This window comes from Oncorhynchus mykiss, chromosome 27 (genome assembly GCF_013265735.2).
Source record: "Oncorhynchus mykiss isolate Arlee chromosome 27, USDA_OmykA_1.1, whole genome shotgun sequence".
Taxonomy (NCBI): Eukaryota; Metazoa; Chordata; class Actinopteri; order Salmoniformes; family Salmonidae; genus Oncorhynchus; species Oncorhynchus mykiss.
Window position 1 is genome coordinate 13,099,368 of NC_048591.1, and position 15,633 is coordinate 13,115,000.

General features: G+C 43.1%; 2 protein-coding genes across 7 annotated transcripts in view; both read right to left on the reverse strand.

Moving 5' to 3' along the window:
• The window catches only part of LOC110507587 (SPARC-related modular calcium-binding protein 1-like), a 37,742-nt gene extending 23,422 nt beyond the window's left edge, over positions 1-14,320 (reverse strand). For both annotated transcript variants that reach the window (XM_021587666.2, XM_036964949.1), the window contains exons 1-3: positions 13,531-14,320; positions 9,225-9,399; positions 8,132-8,235 (exon numbers count right to left, since the gene is read on the reverse strand). In XM_021587666.2, coding sequence (XP_021443341.2) covers positions 8,132-8,235; positions 9,225-9,399; positions 13,531-13,602 — 351 coding nt within the window. In that variant the 5' untranslated portion in view covers positions 13,603-14,320. The remainder of the gene's footprint in view (positions 1-8,131; positions 8,236-9,224; positions 9,400-13,530) is intronic.
• Positions 14,321-14,429: 109 nt separating this feature from the next.
• The window catches only part of LOC110507588 (alpha-actinin-4), a 50,275-nt gene continuing 49,071 nt past the window's right edge, over positions 14,430-15,633 (reverse strand). For all 5 annotated transcript variants that reach the window (XM_036964946.1, XM_036964945.1, XM_036964948.1 and 2 more), the window contains one exon: positions 14,430-15,633. This exon is cut by the window's right edge and continues 780 nt beyond it. The gene's annotated coding sequence lies outside the window, so the exon portion shown is untranslated.

Here is a 15,633-nt window from a genome sequence, read left to right on the forward strand (position 1 = left end):
ACTCCCTGTATATAGCTCCACATATATCTGGTACTCCCTGTATATAGCTCCACATAGATCTGGTACTGGTACTGCCTGTATATAGCTCCACATAGATCTGATACTGGTACTCCCTGTATATAGCTCCACATAGATCTGGCACTGGTACTGCCTGTATATAGCTCCACATAGATCTGATACTGGTACTCCCTGTATATAGCTCCACATTGATCTGGTACTGGTACTCCCTGTATATAGCTCCACATAGATCTGGTACTGGTACTGCCTGTATATAGCTCCACATTGATCTGATACTGGTACTCCCTGTATATAGCTCCACATAGATCTGGTACTGGTACTCCCTGTATATAGCTCCACATTGATCTGGTACTGGTACTCCCTGTATATAGCTACACATAGATCTGGTACTGGTACTCCCTGTATATAGCTCCACATAGATCTGGTACTGGTACTCCCTGTATATAGCTCCAAATAGATCTGGTACTCCCTGTCTATAGCTCCACATAGATCTGGTACTGGTACTTCCTGTATATAGCTCCACATAGATCTGGTACTGGTACTCCCTGTATATAGCTCCACATAGATCTGATACTGGTACTCCCTGTATATAGCTCAACATAGATCTGGTACTCCCTGTATATAGCTCCACATAGATCTGGTACTGGTACTGCCTGTATATAGCTCCACATAGATCTGATACTGGTACTCCCTGTATATAGCTCCACATTGATCTGGTACTGGTACTCCCTGTATATAGCTCCACATAGATCTGGTACTGGTACTGCCTGTATATAGCTCCACATTGATCTGGTACTGGTACTCCCTGTATATAGCTACACATAGATCTGGTACTGGTACTCCCTGTGTATAGCTCCACATTGATCTGGTACTGGTACTCCCTGTATATAGCTCCACATTGATCTGGTACTGGTACTCCCTGTATATAGCTCCACATAGATCTGGTACTGGTACTCTCTGTATATAGCTCCACATAGATCTGGTACTGGTACTCTCTGTATATAGCTCCACATAGATATGGTACTGGTACTCCCTGTATATAGCTCCACATTGATCTGGTACTGGTACTCCCTGTGTATAGCTCCACATTGATCTGGTACTGGTACTCCCTGTATATAGCTCCACATTGATCTGGTACTGGTACTCCCTGTATATAGCTCCACATAGATCTGGTACTGGTACTCCCTGTATATAACTCCACATAGATCTGGTACTCCCTGTATATAGCTCCACATTGATCTGGTACTGGTACTCCCTGTATATAGCTCCACATAGATCTGGTACTGGTACTCTCTGTATATAGCTCCACATAGATCTGGTACTGGTACTCTCTGTATATAGCTCCACATTGATCTGGTACTGGTACTCCCTGTATATAGCTCCACATTGATCTGGTACTGGTACTCCCTGTATATAGCTCCACATTGATCTGGTACTGGTACTCCCTGTATATAGCTCCACATAGATCTGGTACTGGTACTCCCTGTATATAGCTCCACATAGATCTGGTACTGGTACTCCCTGTATATAGCTACACATAGATCTGGTACTCCCTGTCTATAGCTCCACATAGATCTGGTACTGGTACTTCCTGTATATAGCTCCACATAGATCTGGTACTCCCTGTATATAGCTCCACATAGATCTGGTACTGGTACTTCCTGTATATAGCTCCACATAGATCTGGTACTGGTACTCTCTGTATATAGCTCCACATAGATCTGGTACTGGTACTCCCTGTATATAGCACCACATAGATCTGGTACTCCCTGTCTATAGCTCCACATAGATCTGGTACTGGTACTTCCTGTATATAGCTCCACATAGATCTGGTACTGGTACTCTCTATATATAGCTCCACATAGATCTGGTACTCCCTGTATATAGCTCCACATTGATCTGGTACTGGTACTCCCTGTATATAGCTCCACATAGATCTGGTACTCCCTATATATAGCTCCACATTGATCTGGTACTGGTACTCCCTGTATATAGCTCAACATAGATCTGGTACTCCCTGTATATAGCTCCACATAGATCTGGTACTGGTACTCCCTGTATATAGCTCCACATAGATCTGGTACTGGTACTCCCTGTATATAGCTCCACATTGATCTGGTACTGGTACTCCCTGTATATAGCTCCACATTGATCTGGTACTGGTACTCCCTGTATATAGCTCAACATAGATCTGGTACTCCCTGTATATAGCTCCACATAGATCTGGTACTCCCTGTATATAGCTCCACATAGATCTGGTACTGGTACTGCCTGTATATAGCTCCACATAGATCTGATACTGGTACTCCCTGTATATAGCTCCACATAGATCTGGTACTGGTACTGCCTGTATATAGCTCCACATAGATCTGATACTGGTACTCCCTGTATATAGCTCCACATTGATCTGGTACTGGTACTCCCTGTATATAGCTCCACATAGATCTGGTACTGGTACTGCCTGTATATAGCTCCACATTGATCTGATACTGGTACTCCCTGTATATAGCTCCACATAGATCTGGTACTGGTACTCCCTGTATATAGCTCCACATTGATCTGGTACTGGTACTCCCTGTATATAGCTACACATAGATCTGGTACTGGTACTCCCTGTATATAGCTCCACATAGATCTGGTACTGGTACTCCCTGTATATAGCTCCACATAGATCTGGTACTCCCTGTCTATAGCTCCACATAGATCTGGTACTGGTACTTCCTGTATATAGCTCCACATAGATCTGGTACTGGTACTCCCTGTATATAGCTCCACATAGATCTGATACTGGTACTCCCTGTATATAGCTACACATAGATCTGGTACTGGTACTCCCTGTATATAGCTCCACATAGATCTGGTACTGGTACTCCCTGTATATAGCTCCACATAGATCTGGTACTCCCTATATATAGCTCCACATTGATCTGGTACTGGTACTCCCTGTATATAGCTCAACATAGATCTGGTACTCCCTGTATATAGCTCCACATAGATCTGGTACTGGTACTCCCTGTATATAGCTCCACATAGATCTGGTACTGGTACTCCCTGTATATAGCTCCACATTGATCTGGTACTGGTACTCCCTGTATATAGCTCCACATTGATCTGGTACTGGTACTCCCTGTATATAGCTCAACATAGATCTGGTACTCCCTGTATATAGCTCCACATAGATCTGGTACTCCCTGTATATAGCTCCACATAGATCTGGTACTGGTACTGCCTGTATATAGCTCCACATAGATCTGATACTGGTACTCCCTGTATATAGCTCCACATAGATCTGGTACTGGTACTGCCTGTATATAGCTCCACATAGATCTGATACTGGTACTCCCTGTATATAGCTCCACATTGATCTGGTACTGGTACTCCCTGTATATAGCTCCACATAGATCTGGTACTGGTACTGCCTGTATATAGCTCCACATTGATCTGATACTGGTACTCCCTGTATATAGCTCCACATAGATCTGGTACTGGTACTCCCTGTATATAGCTCCACATTGATCTGGTACTGGTACTCCCTGTATATAGCTACACATAGATCTGGTACTGGTACTCCCTGTATATAGCTCCACATAGATCTGGTACTGGTACTCCCTGTATATAGCTCCACATAGATCTGGTACTCCCTGTCTATAGCTCCACATAGATCTGGTACTGGTACTTCCTGTATATAGCTCCACATAGATCTGGTACTGGTACTCCCTGTATATAGCTCCACATAGATCTGATACTGGTACTCCCTGTATATAGCTACACATAGATCTGGTACTGGTACTCCCTGTATATAGCTCCACATAGATCTGGTACTGGTACTCCCTGTATATAGCTCCACATAGATCTGGTACTCCCTGTCTATAGCTCCACATAGATCTGGTACTGGTACTTCCTGTATATAGCTCCACATTGATCTGGTACTGGTACTCCCTGTATATAGCTCAACATAGATCTGGTACTCCCTGTATATAGCTCCACATAGATCTGGTACTCCCTGTATATAGCTCCACATAGATCTGGTACTGGTACTGCCTGTATATAGCTCCACATAGATCTGATACTGGTACTCCCTGTATATAGCTCCACATAGATCTGGCACTGGTACTGCCTGTATATAGCTCCACATAGATCTGATACTGGTACTCCCTGTATATAGCTCCACATTGATCTGGTACTGGTACTCCCTGTATATAGCTCCACATAGATCTGGTACTGGTACTGCCTGTATATAGCTCCACATTGATCTGATACTGGTACTCCCTGTATATAGCTCCACATAGATCTGGTACTGGTACTCCCTGTATATAGCTCCACATTGATCTGGTACTGGTACTCCCTGTATATAGCTACACATAGATCTGGTACTGGTACTCCCTGTATATAGCTCCACATAGATCTGGTACTGGTACTCCCTGTATATAGCTCCAAATAGATCTGGTACTCCCTGTCTATAGCTCCACATAGATCTGGTACTGGTACTTCCTGTATATAGCTCCACATAGATCTGGTACTGGTACTCCCTGTATATAGCTCCACATAGATCTGATACTGGTACTCCCTGTATATAGCTCAACATAGATCTGGTACTCCCTGTATATAGCTCCACATAGATCTGGTACTGGTACTGCCTGTATATAGCTCCACATAGATCTGATACTGGTACTCCCTGTATATAGCTCCACATTGATCTGGTACTGGTACTCCCTGTATATAGCTCCACATAGATCTGGTACTGGTACTGCCTGTATATAGCTCCACATTGATCTGGTACTGGTACTCCCTGTATATAGCTACACATAGATCTGGTACTGGTACTCCCTGTGTATAGCTCCACATTGATCTGGTACTGGTACTCCCTGTATATAGCTCCACATTGATCTGGTACTGGTACTCCCTGTATATAGCTCCACATAGATCTGGTACTGGTACTCTCTGTATATAGCTCCACATAGATCTGGTACTGGTACTCTCTGTATATAGCTCCACATAGATATGGTACTGGTACTCCCTGTATATAGCTCCACATTGATCTGGTACTGGTACTCCCTGTGTATAGCTCCACATTGATCTGGTACTGGTACTCCCTGTATATAGCTCCACATTGATCTGGTACTGGTACTCCCTGTATATAGCTCCACATAGATCTGGTACTGGTACTCCCTGTATATAACTCCACATAGATCTGGTACTCCCTGTATATAGCTCCACATTGATCTGGTACTGGTACTCCCTGTATATAGCTCCACATAGATCTGGTACTGGTACTCTCTGTATATAGCTCCACATAGATCTGGTACTGGTACTCTCTGTATATAGCTCCACATTGATCTGGTACTGGTACTCCCTGTATATAGCTCCACATTGATCTGGTACTGGTACTCCCTGTATATAGCTCCACATTGATCTGGTACTGGTACTCCCTGTATATAGCTCCACATAGATCTGGTACTGGTACTCCCTGTATATAGCTCCACATAGATCTGGTACTGGTACTCCCTGTATATAGCTACACATAGATCTGGTACTCCCTGTCTATAGCTCCACATAGATCTGGTACTGGTACTTCCTGTATATAGCTCCACATAGATCTGGTACTCCCTGTATATAGCTCCACATAGATCTGGTACTGGTACTTCCTGTATATAGCTCCACATAGATCTGGTACTGGTACTCTCTGTATATAGCTCCACATAGATCTGGTACTGGTACTCCCTGTATATAGCACCACATAGATCTGGTACTCCCTGTCTATAGCTCCACATAGATCTGGTACTGGTACTTCCTGTATATAGCTCCACATAGATCTGGTACTGGTACTCTCTATATATAGCTCCACATAGATCTGGTACTCCCTGTATATAGCTCCACATTGATCTGGTACTGGTACTCCCTGTATATAGCTCCACATAGATCTGGTACTCCCTATATATAGCTCCACATTGATCTGGTACTGGTACTCCCTGTATATAGCTCAACATAGATCTGGTACTCCCTGTATATAGCTCCACATAGATCTGGTACTGGTACTCCCTGTATATAGCTCCACATAGATCTGGTACTGGTACTCCCTGTATATAGCTCCACATTGATCTGGTACTGGTACTCCCTGTATATAGCTCCACATTGATCTGGTACTGGTACTCCCTGTATATAGCTCAACATAGATCTGGTACTCCCTGTATATAGCTCCACATAGATCTGGTACTCCCTGTATATAGCTCCACATAGATCTGGTACTGGTACTGCCTGTATATAGCTCCACATAGATCTGATACTGGTACTCCCTGTATATAGCTCCACATAGATCTGGTACTGGTACTGCCTGTATATAGCTCCACATAGATCTGATACTGGTACTCCCTGTATATAGCTCCACATTGATCTGGTACTGGTACTCCCTGTATATAGCTCCACATAGATCTGGTACTGGTACTGCCTGTATATAGCTCCACATTGATCTGATACTGGTACTCCCTGTATATAGCTCCACATAGATCTGGTACTGGTACTCCCTGTATATAGCTCCACATTGATCTGGTACTGGTACTCCCTGTATATAGCTACACATAGATCTGGTACTGGTACTCCCTGTATATAGCTCCACATAGATCTGGTACTGGTACTCCCTGTATATAGCTCCACATAGATCTGGTACTCCCTGTCTATAGCTCCACATAGATCTGGTACTGGTACTTCCTGTATATAGCTCCACATTGATCTGGTACTGGTACTCCCTGTATATAGCTCAACATAGATCTGGTACTCCCTGTATATAGCTCCACATAGATCTGGTACTCCCTGTATATAGCTCCACATAGATCTGGTACTGGTACTGCCTGTATATAGCTCCACATAGATCTGATACTGGTACTCCCTGTATATAGCTCCACATAGATCTGGCACTGGTACTGCCTGTATATAGCTCCACATAGATCTGATACTGGTACTCCCTGTATATAGCTCCACATTGATCTGGTACTGGTACTCCCTGTATATAGCTCCACATAGATCTGGTACTGGTACTGCCTGTATATAGCTCCACATTGATCTGATACTGGTACTCCCTGTATATAGCTCCACATAGATCTGGTACTGGTACTCCCTGTATATAGCTCCACATTGATCTGGTACTGGTACTCCCTGTATATAGCTACACATAGATCTGGTACTGGTACTCCCTGTATATAGCTCCACATAGATCTGGTACTGGTACTCCCTGTATATAGCTCCACATAGATCTGGTACTCCCTGTCTATAGCTCCACATAGATCTGGTACTGGTACTTCCTGTATATAGCTCCACATAGATCTGGTACTGGTACTCCCTGTATATAGCTCCACATAGATCTGATACTGGTACTCCCTGTATATAGCTCAACATAGATCTGGTACTCCCTGTATATAGCTCCACATAGATCTGGTACTGGTACTGCCTGTATATAGCTCCACATAGATCTGATACTGGTACTCCTTGTATATAGCTCCACATAGATCTGGTACTGGTACTGCCTGTATATAGCTCCACATAGATCTGATACTGGTACTCCCTGTATATAGCTCCACATTGATCTGGTACTGGTACTCCCTGTATATAGCTCCACATAGATCTGGTACTGGTACTGCCTGTATATAGCTCCACATTGATCTGGTACTGGTACTCCCTGTATATAGCTACACATAGATCTGGTACTGGTACTCCCTGTATATAGCTCCACATAGATCTGGTACTGGTACTCCCTGTATATAGCTCCACATAGATCTGGTACTGGTACTCCCTGTATATAGCTCCACATAGATCTGGTACTGGTACTCCCTGTATATAGCTCAACATAGATCTGGTACTCCCTGTATATAGCTCAACATAGATCTGGTACTCCCTGTATATAGCTCCACATAGATCTGGTACTGCCTGTATATAGCTCCATTCTTGTGTATTTTATTCCTCTTGTGTTACTATTTTTATTATAATTTTTTAACTGTACATCGTTGGGAAGGGCTCGTAAGCAAGCATTTCAGGGTAAAAACCACACCCTTTGTATTCGGCGCATGTGACAAATCCAATTTGATTTGCTATGATTTTCTGTCATTTGAAAGACAGACAGTACCTGCAGGAAACTTCCATCTGCACCGCATTCTGGGACGGTGTGGCTGCGGACGCTGGACTCCAGGGCCTGACTACGAGCCAGCTGGCACTTGGACTGGGTGGAATCTGAAGGGGGATGTCCAGCAACCATCTCTACTACTTCCATTGGCATATATAATCAATGCAGAAGTGTGTATAGATTGTGTGTACTGTATATATCAGGGATGGTCAACTGGCGGCCCTTTTGAAGGCAATCGGATCAATTTCTACACACAAAAAGGTTTTAGGAACTCAGTCGGGGTCTAAACTTACTGTTGAGAGTAAGAATAGAAGAATAGACCAGGTGCGGTTGTGCATCAGCAGTTTTTCTCTTGTTATGTCAGTCAGTGATAGCAGTGGAGGCTGCTGAGGGGAGGACGACTCATAATAATGGCCGGAATGGAGTGAATGGAATGATATCAAACATGTTTTATGGGGGTTCTCGTGTTTGATACCATTCCATCCACTCCATTCCAGAATTACACTCCATTTCAGCCATTATTATAAGCAGTCCCCCCCTCAGCAGCCTCTACTGACTGATAGTCAGTAAATTAGATAATGTCAGCAATTCTTTTTCAGAATTCGGAGTTAGTTTAGTGGCCAGCTGTCTAAACTTGTTATCGTGGTCAAATTACCAGATTGGAGGGCCCCCCATTGATTTTGTCAGTCAGTCTCACTCAGATATCATATTCAAAACTGCAAACATTTCTCTCCGCCCTATGGCAAAATGTGTAGAATTGCATGAAATTAGTACTAAGACAGCTCATTTCCCTCTCTGCCCCATGGCAAAATAAGTGGAATCTTAACAAATTTGCTTTAAAACTGCAACATTTTCTCTACACTCCCATGGCAAAATTTGTAGAACACAGAACCACGAGCAACTGCAGCACCTCATGATGAGTTCAGATTTTTTTGTGGCTCTCACCCCCATCAAAGTTGCCCATCCCTGGTATATATGGGGATTAATAGATGGAATGTATATATGTGTACAGTGTGAATACGCGTGTATAGATGGAGGCGTCCATTACTGACTTTCATAGAATGTACACAGTTTATGGTCACTAAAGGGTACTTACCTGCACAGTGTGCTCGTGGTGCCGTCCGTAGCTGAGTGTTGATGCACTGGGCTCTCTGGAAGGCACACAGGGACATGTAAAGGCGTCCGTTGCTGCCACATACTGTCCGGTGGCGCTCCCTGTGGCAGTCCAGCGCACAGCCCCGGGGCCACATGTTTTCTGGGATCAGAAATGGCTGGAAACAAGCAGCAACACAGGCAGTACAATGCAATTACACCCTCCTGACCTGTACTCTCATATGACACACTTTGACCCCCCCAGCAGCGTACTGTATCAGAGAGATGGATGGAAAAAGAGCAGAGAAGGGCTCGCACCGAAGTTGTGTGACCAATCAGAACACGGGTAAATACACGTTTGGAGTGTTTGGTGTGGACAGACTTAAGCGGAGCTGGTCAAAGAGGGATTAAAAAGGAGCTATTTGTTGGTGCCTTGGCTAGTGGACACTCAGTCTGCTGCTTGTCTGGCACACGAACAGTGCTTCAGTGTCACGCTGGGAAAAGCTGAGAGAGGGAGCACGTAAAAGATAAGCACTGCAGCAGTCAACACATGGCCAAAGTATGTTAAAATAGAGAATAAGGAAATGTGTGTGTGTGTATATCTTGGATTTCACCTGATCCTGTACCTGTGAGAGCTGTTTTTGCTAGCTAACTGCTCTGTAAATAAACAGGTCTAATTGAGGGGAAGGTTCCAGACTCTTCAGGCCCACCTCACCCCCCTGCCTGCCAACTGTGGGCTCAGTCTGTAGCTCATTGTCATGGCTGGAGTAAAGTGCTGTTTTACAGGCCTGCATCCAAAGGGAAGATGCTGGAACATTTCTGTTCGGTCATCTGAATATTGCTGTAATACTGGACCATACACCAGACATGCATGACCTCGAAAATCTCTTACCTGTCCTTGAGTCAATGCTTCAGTACATGACACACACCATCCTAGAGGACACTTATTGCAGAACACGACGGCTGTCCGAGGGCTTTCCCTGTATCCCTGCTATAGTATGGTACACCGCAGCTTTTTCCAGCCTTATTCACAGTCACAGTGGTATTCCTAATCGTTAGTAGGATGCCCGAGGCCTAGACTGCATTTGATAAACTTCTATTGACACACCATGTGTTTTTTTTTACATCAACATTCCAGTGAGGTGGGCGGAGGAGAGACGAGAACAGAGATGGAGAGAGGTACTCGGACCGCAGGCCATTGGCTTCTGCTAAATTGCTAACACATGCTGCCCAGTGCCAGACATTGCACTAAAAGCTAGGTATCACACATGCACTCACACACGGGTCCCTCTCTTGTCGTTGACCTTCACTCCCACTCAGATAACCCTGGACCCAGACCGTGCCCGTCCCCCCAAAGCCCCAGCCATCCTCCAGGCCCGATCTTCAATACCTCTTTGTCTCCTGCTCTCCCTCACATTCTGTCATAGCTCAGTCAATTTGCCATGGTGTGTGTTTCACTGTTTACATAATTTTTCCTGATTGAAAAAAAAAACCCTCTCCTCTGATGAAAGGACCTGCCTGTGCTGCTAGGTGGTGAGGGCATCATTTCATCGATTGATTCCTTGTGGAGGACAGTGTATACTTTGGATGTGTGTGTGCATGTTGGAGGTGGTGTCATTGTGGCTGGAGGACGGGACATGGCTTTCTAACTAGGAGTTCAGTACCACTGAATGGACCAGGTTCAGGTCTAAAGAGTAACTAGTAGCCTTGAGTGAGCTTCTCTGTCCAGGTGCAGTGTTACAACGTGTTCCAGCTACAATTAGCGTCAGTGTTCTGGGCAGAGCGCTGAAGCGTGGACGAACAAGGCGGCAATGTTTTAGGCAACCTGGTGTTAGATTTTATAACTATATATGAAAATATCGCCTTAGTGTGATGAAATACGACGTTTTGGCTGAGACTGAAATGCTGCTGAAAGACTGGCACGTGTATTTTTACATCCATATCAGTCACTTATGTTGAAATAAGCCCCCTCCCCTGTCGTATGCGGAGTAAAAGTAATGAGACCAGTGAATCAGGCACGTGAAGAGTTTTCCTCCATTCATCTCTATGGCGTGGCAGGAAGTCTGGACAGACAAAACAGCCTGTGTGTGCAATTTGTCATGCGCCTGCAGAATACAAAACAACCAAACATTGCAGACACTCGCAGACATGCTAAACATGTGCACTTTCACAGCCGAGTCCTGTACAAGTACACCTTCTCTCACCTTTCAAAATTGGCATGGTAACCAAACACACTGAAACCTGTACACATGTACTGTATGCACACACTCAAACAGGTACAGTTCCTTCAGAAAGCATTAATAGCCCTGAACTTATTCCACATTTTGTTGTGTTACAGCCTGAATTCAAAATGGATGAAATAGATTCTCACCCATATACACACACACACACAATACCTCATAATGACCAAGTGAAAACATACTTAGACATTTTTTGCAAATGTATTGAAAATTAAATACAGTATTCTCTCATTTACACAAGTATTCACACCCCTGAGTCAATACATGTTAGAATCACATTTGCCAGCAATTACAGCTCTGAGTCTTACTGCACAAGTCTATATGAGCTTTGCACACCTGGATTGTACAATATTTGCACTTTAAAAATGTTTTTTTTTTAAATGATTCAAGCTCTGTCAAGTTGGTTGTTGCTCATCGCTAGACAGCCATTTTCAAGTCTTGCCTTAAGCCACAACTGTAACTAGGCCACTCAGGAACGTTCAATGTAATCTTGGTAAGCAACTCCAGTATATAATTGGCCTTGTTTTATGTTATTGTCCTGCTGAAAGGTGAATTTGTCTTCAAGTGTCTGTTGGAAAGCAGGCTGAAGTAATTTTCCTCTAGGATTTTGCCTCAAATCCATTTATTTGTATCCTAAAAGCTCCCTAGTTCTTGCCCATAAAAAGCATACCCATAACATGATGCAGCCACCACCATGCTTAAAAATATGAAGAAGTGAAGTGGTACTTGGATGTGCCCCAAACTTAACATTTTGTGTTCAGAACATAGTTACTTTCTTTGGCACTTGTTTTGCAGTTTTACATTAGTGCCTTATTGCAAACAGAATGCATGTTTTGGAATATTTTAATTATGTACAGGCTTCCATCTTTTCACCCTTTAATTTACTGTACGTTAGTATTGTGGAGTAACTACAATGCTGTTGATCCATCCCCAATTCTCCTATCACAGCCATTCAATTCTGGTGAAAGCCCTGAGCAGTTTCCTTCCTCTCCAGCAACTGAGTTAGGAAGGACAGGTTTTTTTGATAAACCATCCAAAGTGTAATTAATAACTTCACCATGCTCAAAGGGATATTCAATGTCTGCTTTTTTTTACCCATCTACCAATAGGTGCCCTTCTTTGTGAGGCATTGGATAACCTCCCTGATCTTTGTGCTTGAATCTGTGTTTGAAATTCACCACTCGACTGAGGGACCTTGTATGTGTGGGGTACAGAGATGAGGTAGTCCTTCAAAAGTAATGTTAATCAATAATATCGCACAGAGTCCATGCAACTTGTGAAGCACATTTTTACTCCTGAACTTATTTAGGCATGCCATAACAAAGGGGTTGAATACTTATTGGCACAAGACATTTCAGCTTTTAATTTGTTATGAATCTGGAAACATTTCTAAAAACATAACTCCACTTTGACATTATGGGTAGGCCAGTGACTAAAGTTAAGGGGTGTGAATTATTTTTGAAGGCACACACCCGTTTTCCCTCGGGTAAAATAAAAAAATACGTTTCAATATTTGCCTTTAGGCGGTTTCTGGCCTGCGGTCTGGGCTAGTTAACCAGTGTTTGTCTACTCCATACACTACCTCTTTAGGGAACATTGGCTTTATAGACTTTCTCAGATTCCACTCCATGGCTTGGAGGTAGGTGTGGCCCCTTACAAACTGATCTTGGATCAGCTTGTCATACTCTAATCTCCTAAATGATTATGGTCAGTACTAAACTAAACCGACTTTAGATCACTTTGAGAGCTCTATGACTCAAGGTAACAGGTATGCCCTTAATTCATGGCTGTAACCAATCTGAATGAAAAGGGTTTCAACACTGCTTGAGATGGCAACCATTCCTTTCTGTCTATTATAGTCTACTTCACTCAGCCAGAGCACAGATGTAATAAAACGTTTTGCATTCACGTTTAGTTATGTTTTAAAACGCACCATCGGTGATTGGATGTTGGTTTAAGTTCAGGTGACAATCACAGAATGATAATAAAAAAAATGTAACAGTTCATGCTAGACTGTCTCTCAAAATGAGCACTTCTGAAGTATGAAAGTGTAAATCCTTGAGGACTTACCGGTGACCTCTCAGTTTGAATAGACTCCGAGAACAAGATGATGAGCAGCACGAGACAGGTGAACACCAGCATACTGCCCAGGCGCGTGGCTCTGCTGGAGGTGTTGCGCGCACTTCTGTCTCTGTGGCAAAGCTCGGTGTACAAGTCGCCAGCCAATCAAGCCTTGGGTCTTACCGTTAACGCAAGAACGTTAAGGGCAGCTTTGTATCTTCTTTTCACTTTCAGCAGGCCATTTTGTTGGTAAGCGGCAGATCTCTTGACAAGTGGAACGACAAAACGGGTAGATCCCAAATTGTTGCGCTTTCCGCAAAACCAGTGGCAAGTGATGAATAATCAGAAATAGTTTCACGGGGAAATGTCTTCAAAAACACGCACTATAATTGTAAATATGGTTCTCTGTCATCCTGGATTTGAACGCAGACTACATGAGCATCAAGACCTCCCCGGTCAAATCCCTACCGTGGCGTTATCCCCAAGTAGCCAGCCCCTTTCCGTTCGACAATAACGTGCGTAACTGCTGCACAACTGGTTGCCATACTTCAGGCCTACTTGTTCACAGTGGGCTATTGTATAAAAAGTAGTTATAGCAATACACATAGTATTATTATTATTTTTTTAAATCTAAATCTACTAGTGTTTTATAAAACGTTAATAGGCTCATTTGTAGAGGTTAAAACGGTCTACGACTAGGCTACTGCTGGTCCCAAGTCTCCCTCACGTGGACATTAACATGCAGACTAGACAGCCCATAGGGCAAGCAGCTGATTTACACGTATCCTACCAGGAGGAAATGACTATTTGCTTATTTTAAAAGGTAGTATGAGTAGGCCCATTAACTGTTCAGAGTCAAAGGCTATGTGTGTGCCAAGAGAAGGAAAATAAAAGAGACCAAGTCATAGTATTTTATAAGGAAACTTTATGTGTGCTTGTGAAATTCACTTTTAGACAGAAGGCTGTTTTGCAGTTTCCAGTACAGCAGATAAGGTTTGATATTAAAGAGTACAAAAAAAAGAGAAGAAATCACAAATCCAAAGCTCAATGCTTTCCAACCTTGCAGGTAAAAGTACAAGCTTTTGGCCCAAGTCGTATTTTTTTTTCCTCGTCACTCTGGCTCCCCCCCCCCCCCCCTTCACAAATATTAAAGAAATAAAACAAAATGTCATGCACTTAATTTAGTCGATTAATTTCTTCAAATCAATTCCCACCATTTCTCTCTGAACTCTGTGATATTGGATATAGATGATTGCATAGATTGGTAGACAGTAATTTCCTTTTTATTTAAGACATAATGGAATGTTTATTAAGACTCTGGCCCCCTCCCTTCACCCTTCTTTATGCTGGGTCCCTCCCCACCCTGCTGTGTAGAGAAGACAGACAAGGAGCTGGAGGGTTGCGAGGGAGCGAGAGACAGGGCTGTAGCCACTAACAGGCACATTTTTTTTGTTCTCCCATCGTTTCCAACTTCCTCGGGGAACTCTCTAAAGCAGTGTTCCTATAGAAACAATTCAGCCGATGGTAGCGGTGGGCCTTCACTTTGTCCATGTAAGCTTTACATGACCTGACATGCTGTGCTTCTAGGGGATATTTCTCAATATGTTCTTCAGTTGAAACTATAATAAATGAGTAGATTGTGTGAACATGAGCACCTTTATACACCTCCGTGTGAAAGTGATATATCACGTAAGCAAAGTTTCATAAATGCCAACATGTTTATGTCATGTGATGGTTACATAGCTATAAAGGCCACACATATACTTCCTTCAACTAAATTGTCACCATATCTTTAATAGGACAGGATTCCATATTTGACCGTTGAAAAATCACTTAATCCAAATGAAGACTCTCAGTAATTCAAACCTATCTACGGTACTCAATGTGTCAAACTGCTATTTTTTTTTCTCTATTTGTTGTTTTGCTTTAAAAAAATGCCACTTTTTTTTTTGCCCTACAAGCCTGCGAAGAATATTCTGACTATTGCGTACTGGAAAAATAAGTATGTACAGCACTGAAACCACTTACTCACATTTGCTGGAGAAAAGAAAGAAACAAACAAACAGGAAAAGGAAAGCGTTGAGGTTAGATATCCGAGTTCCACTTATCCAG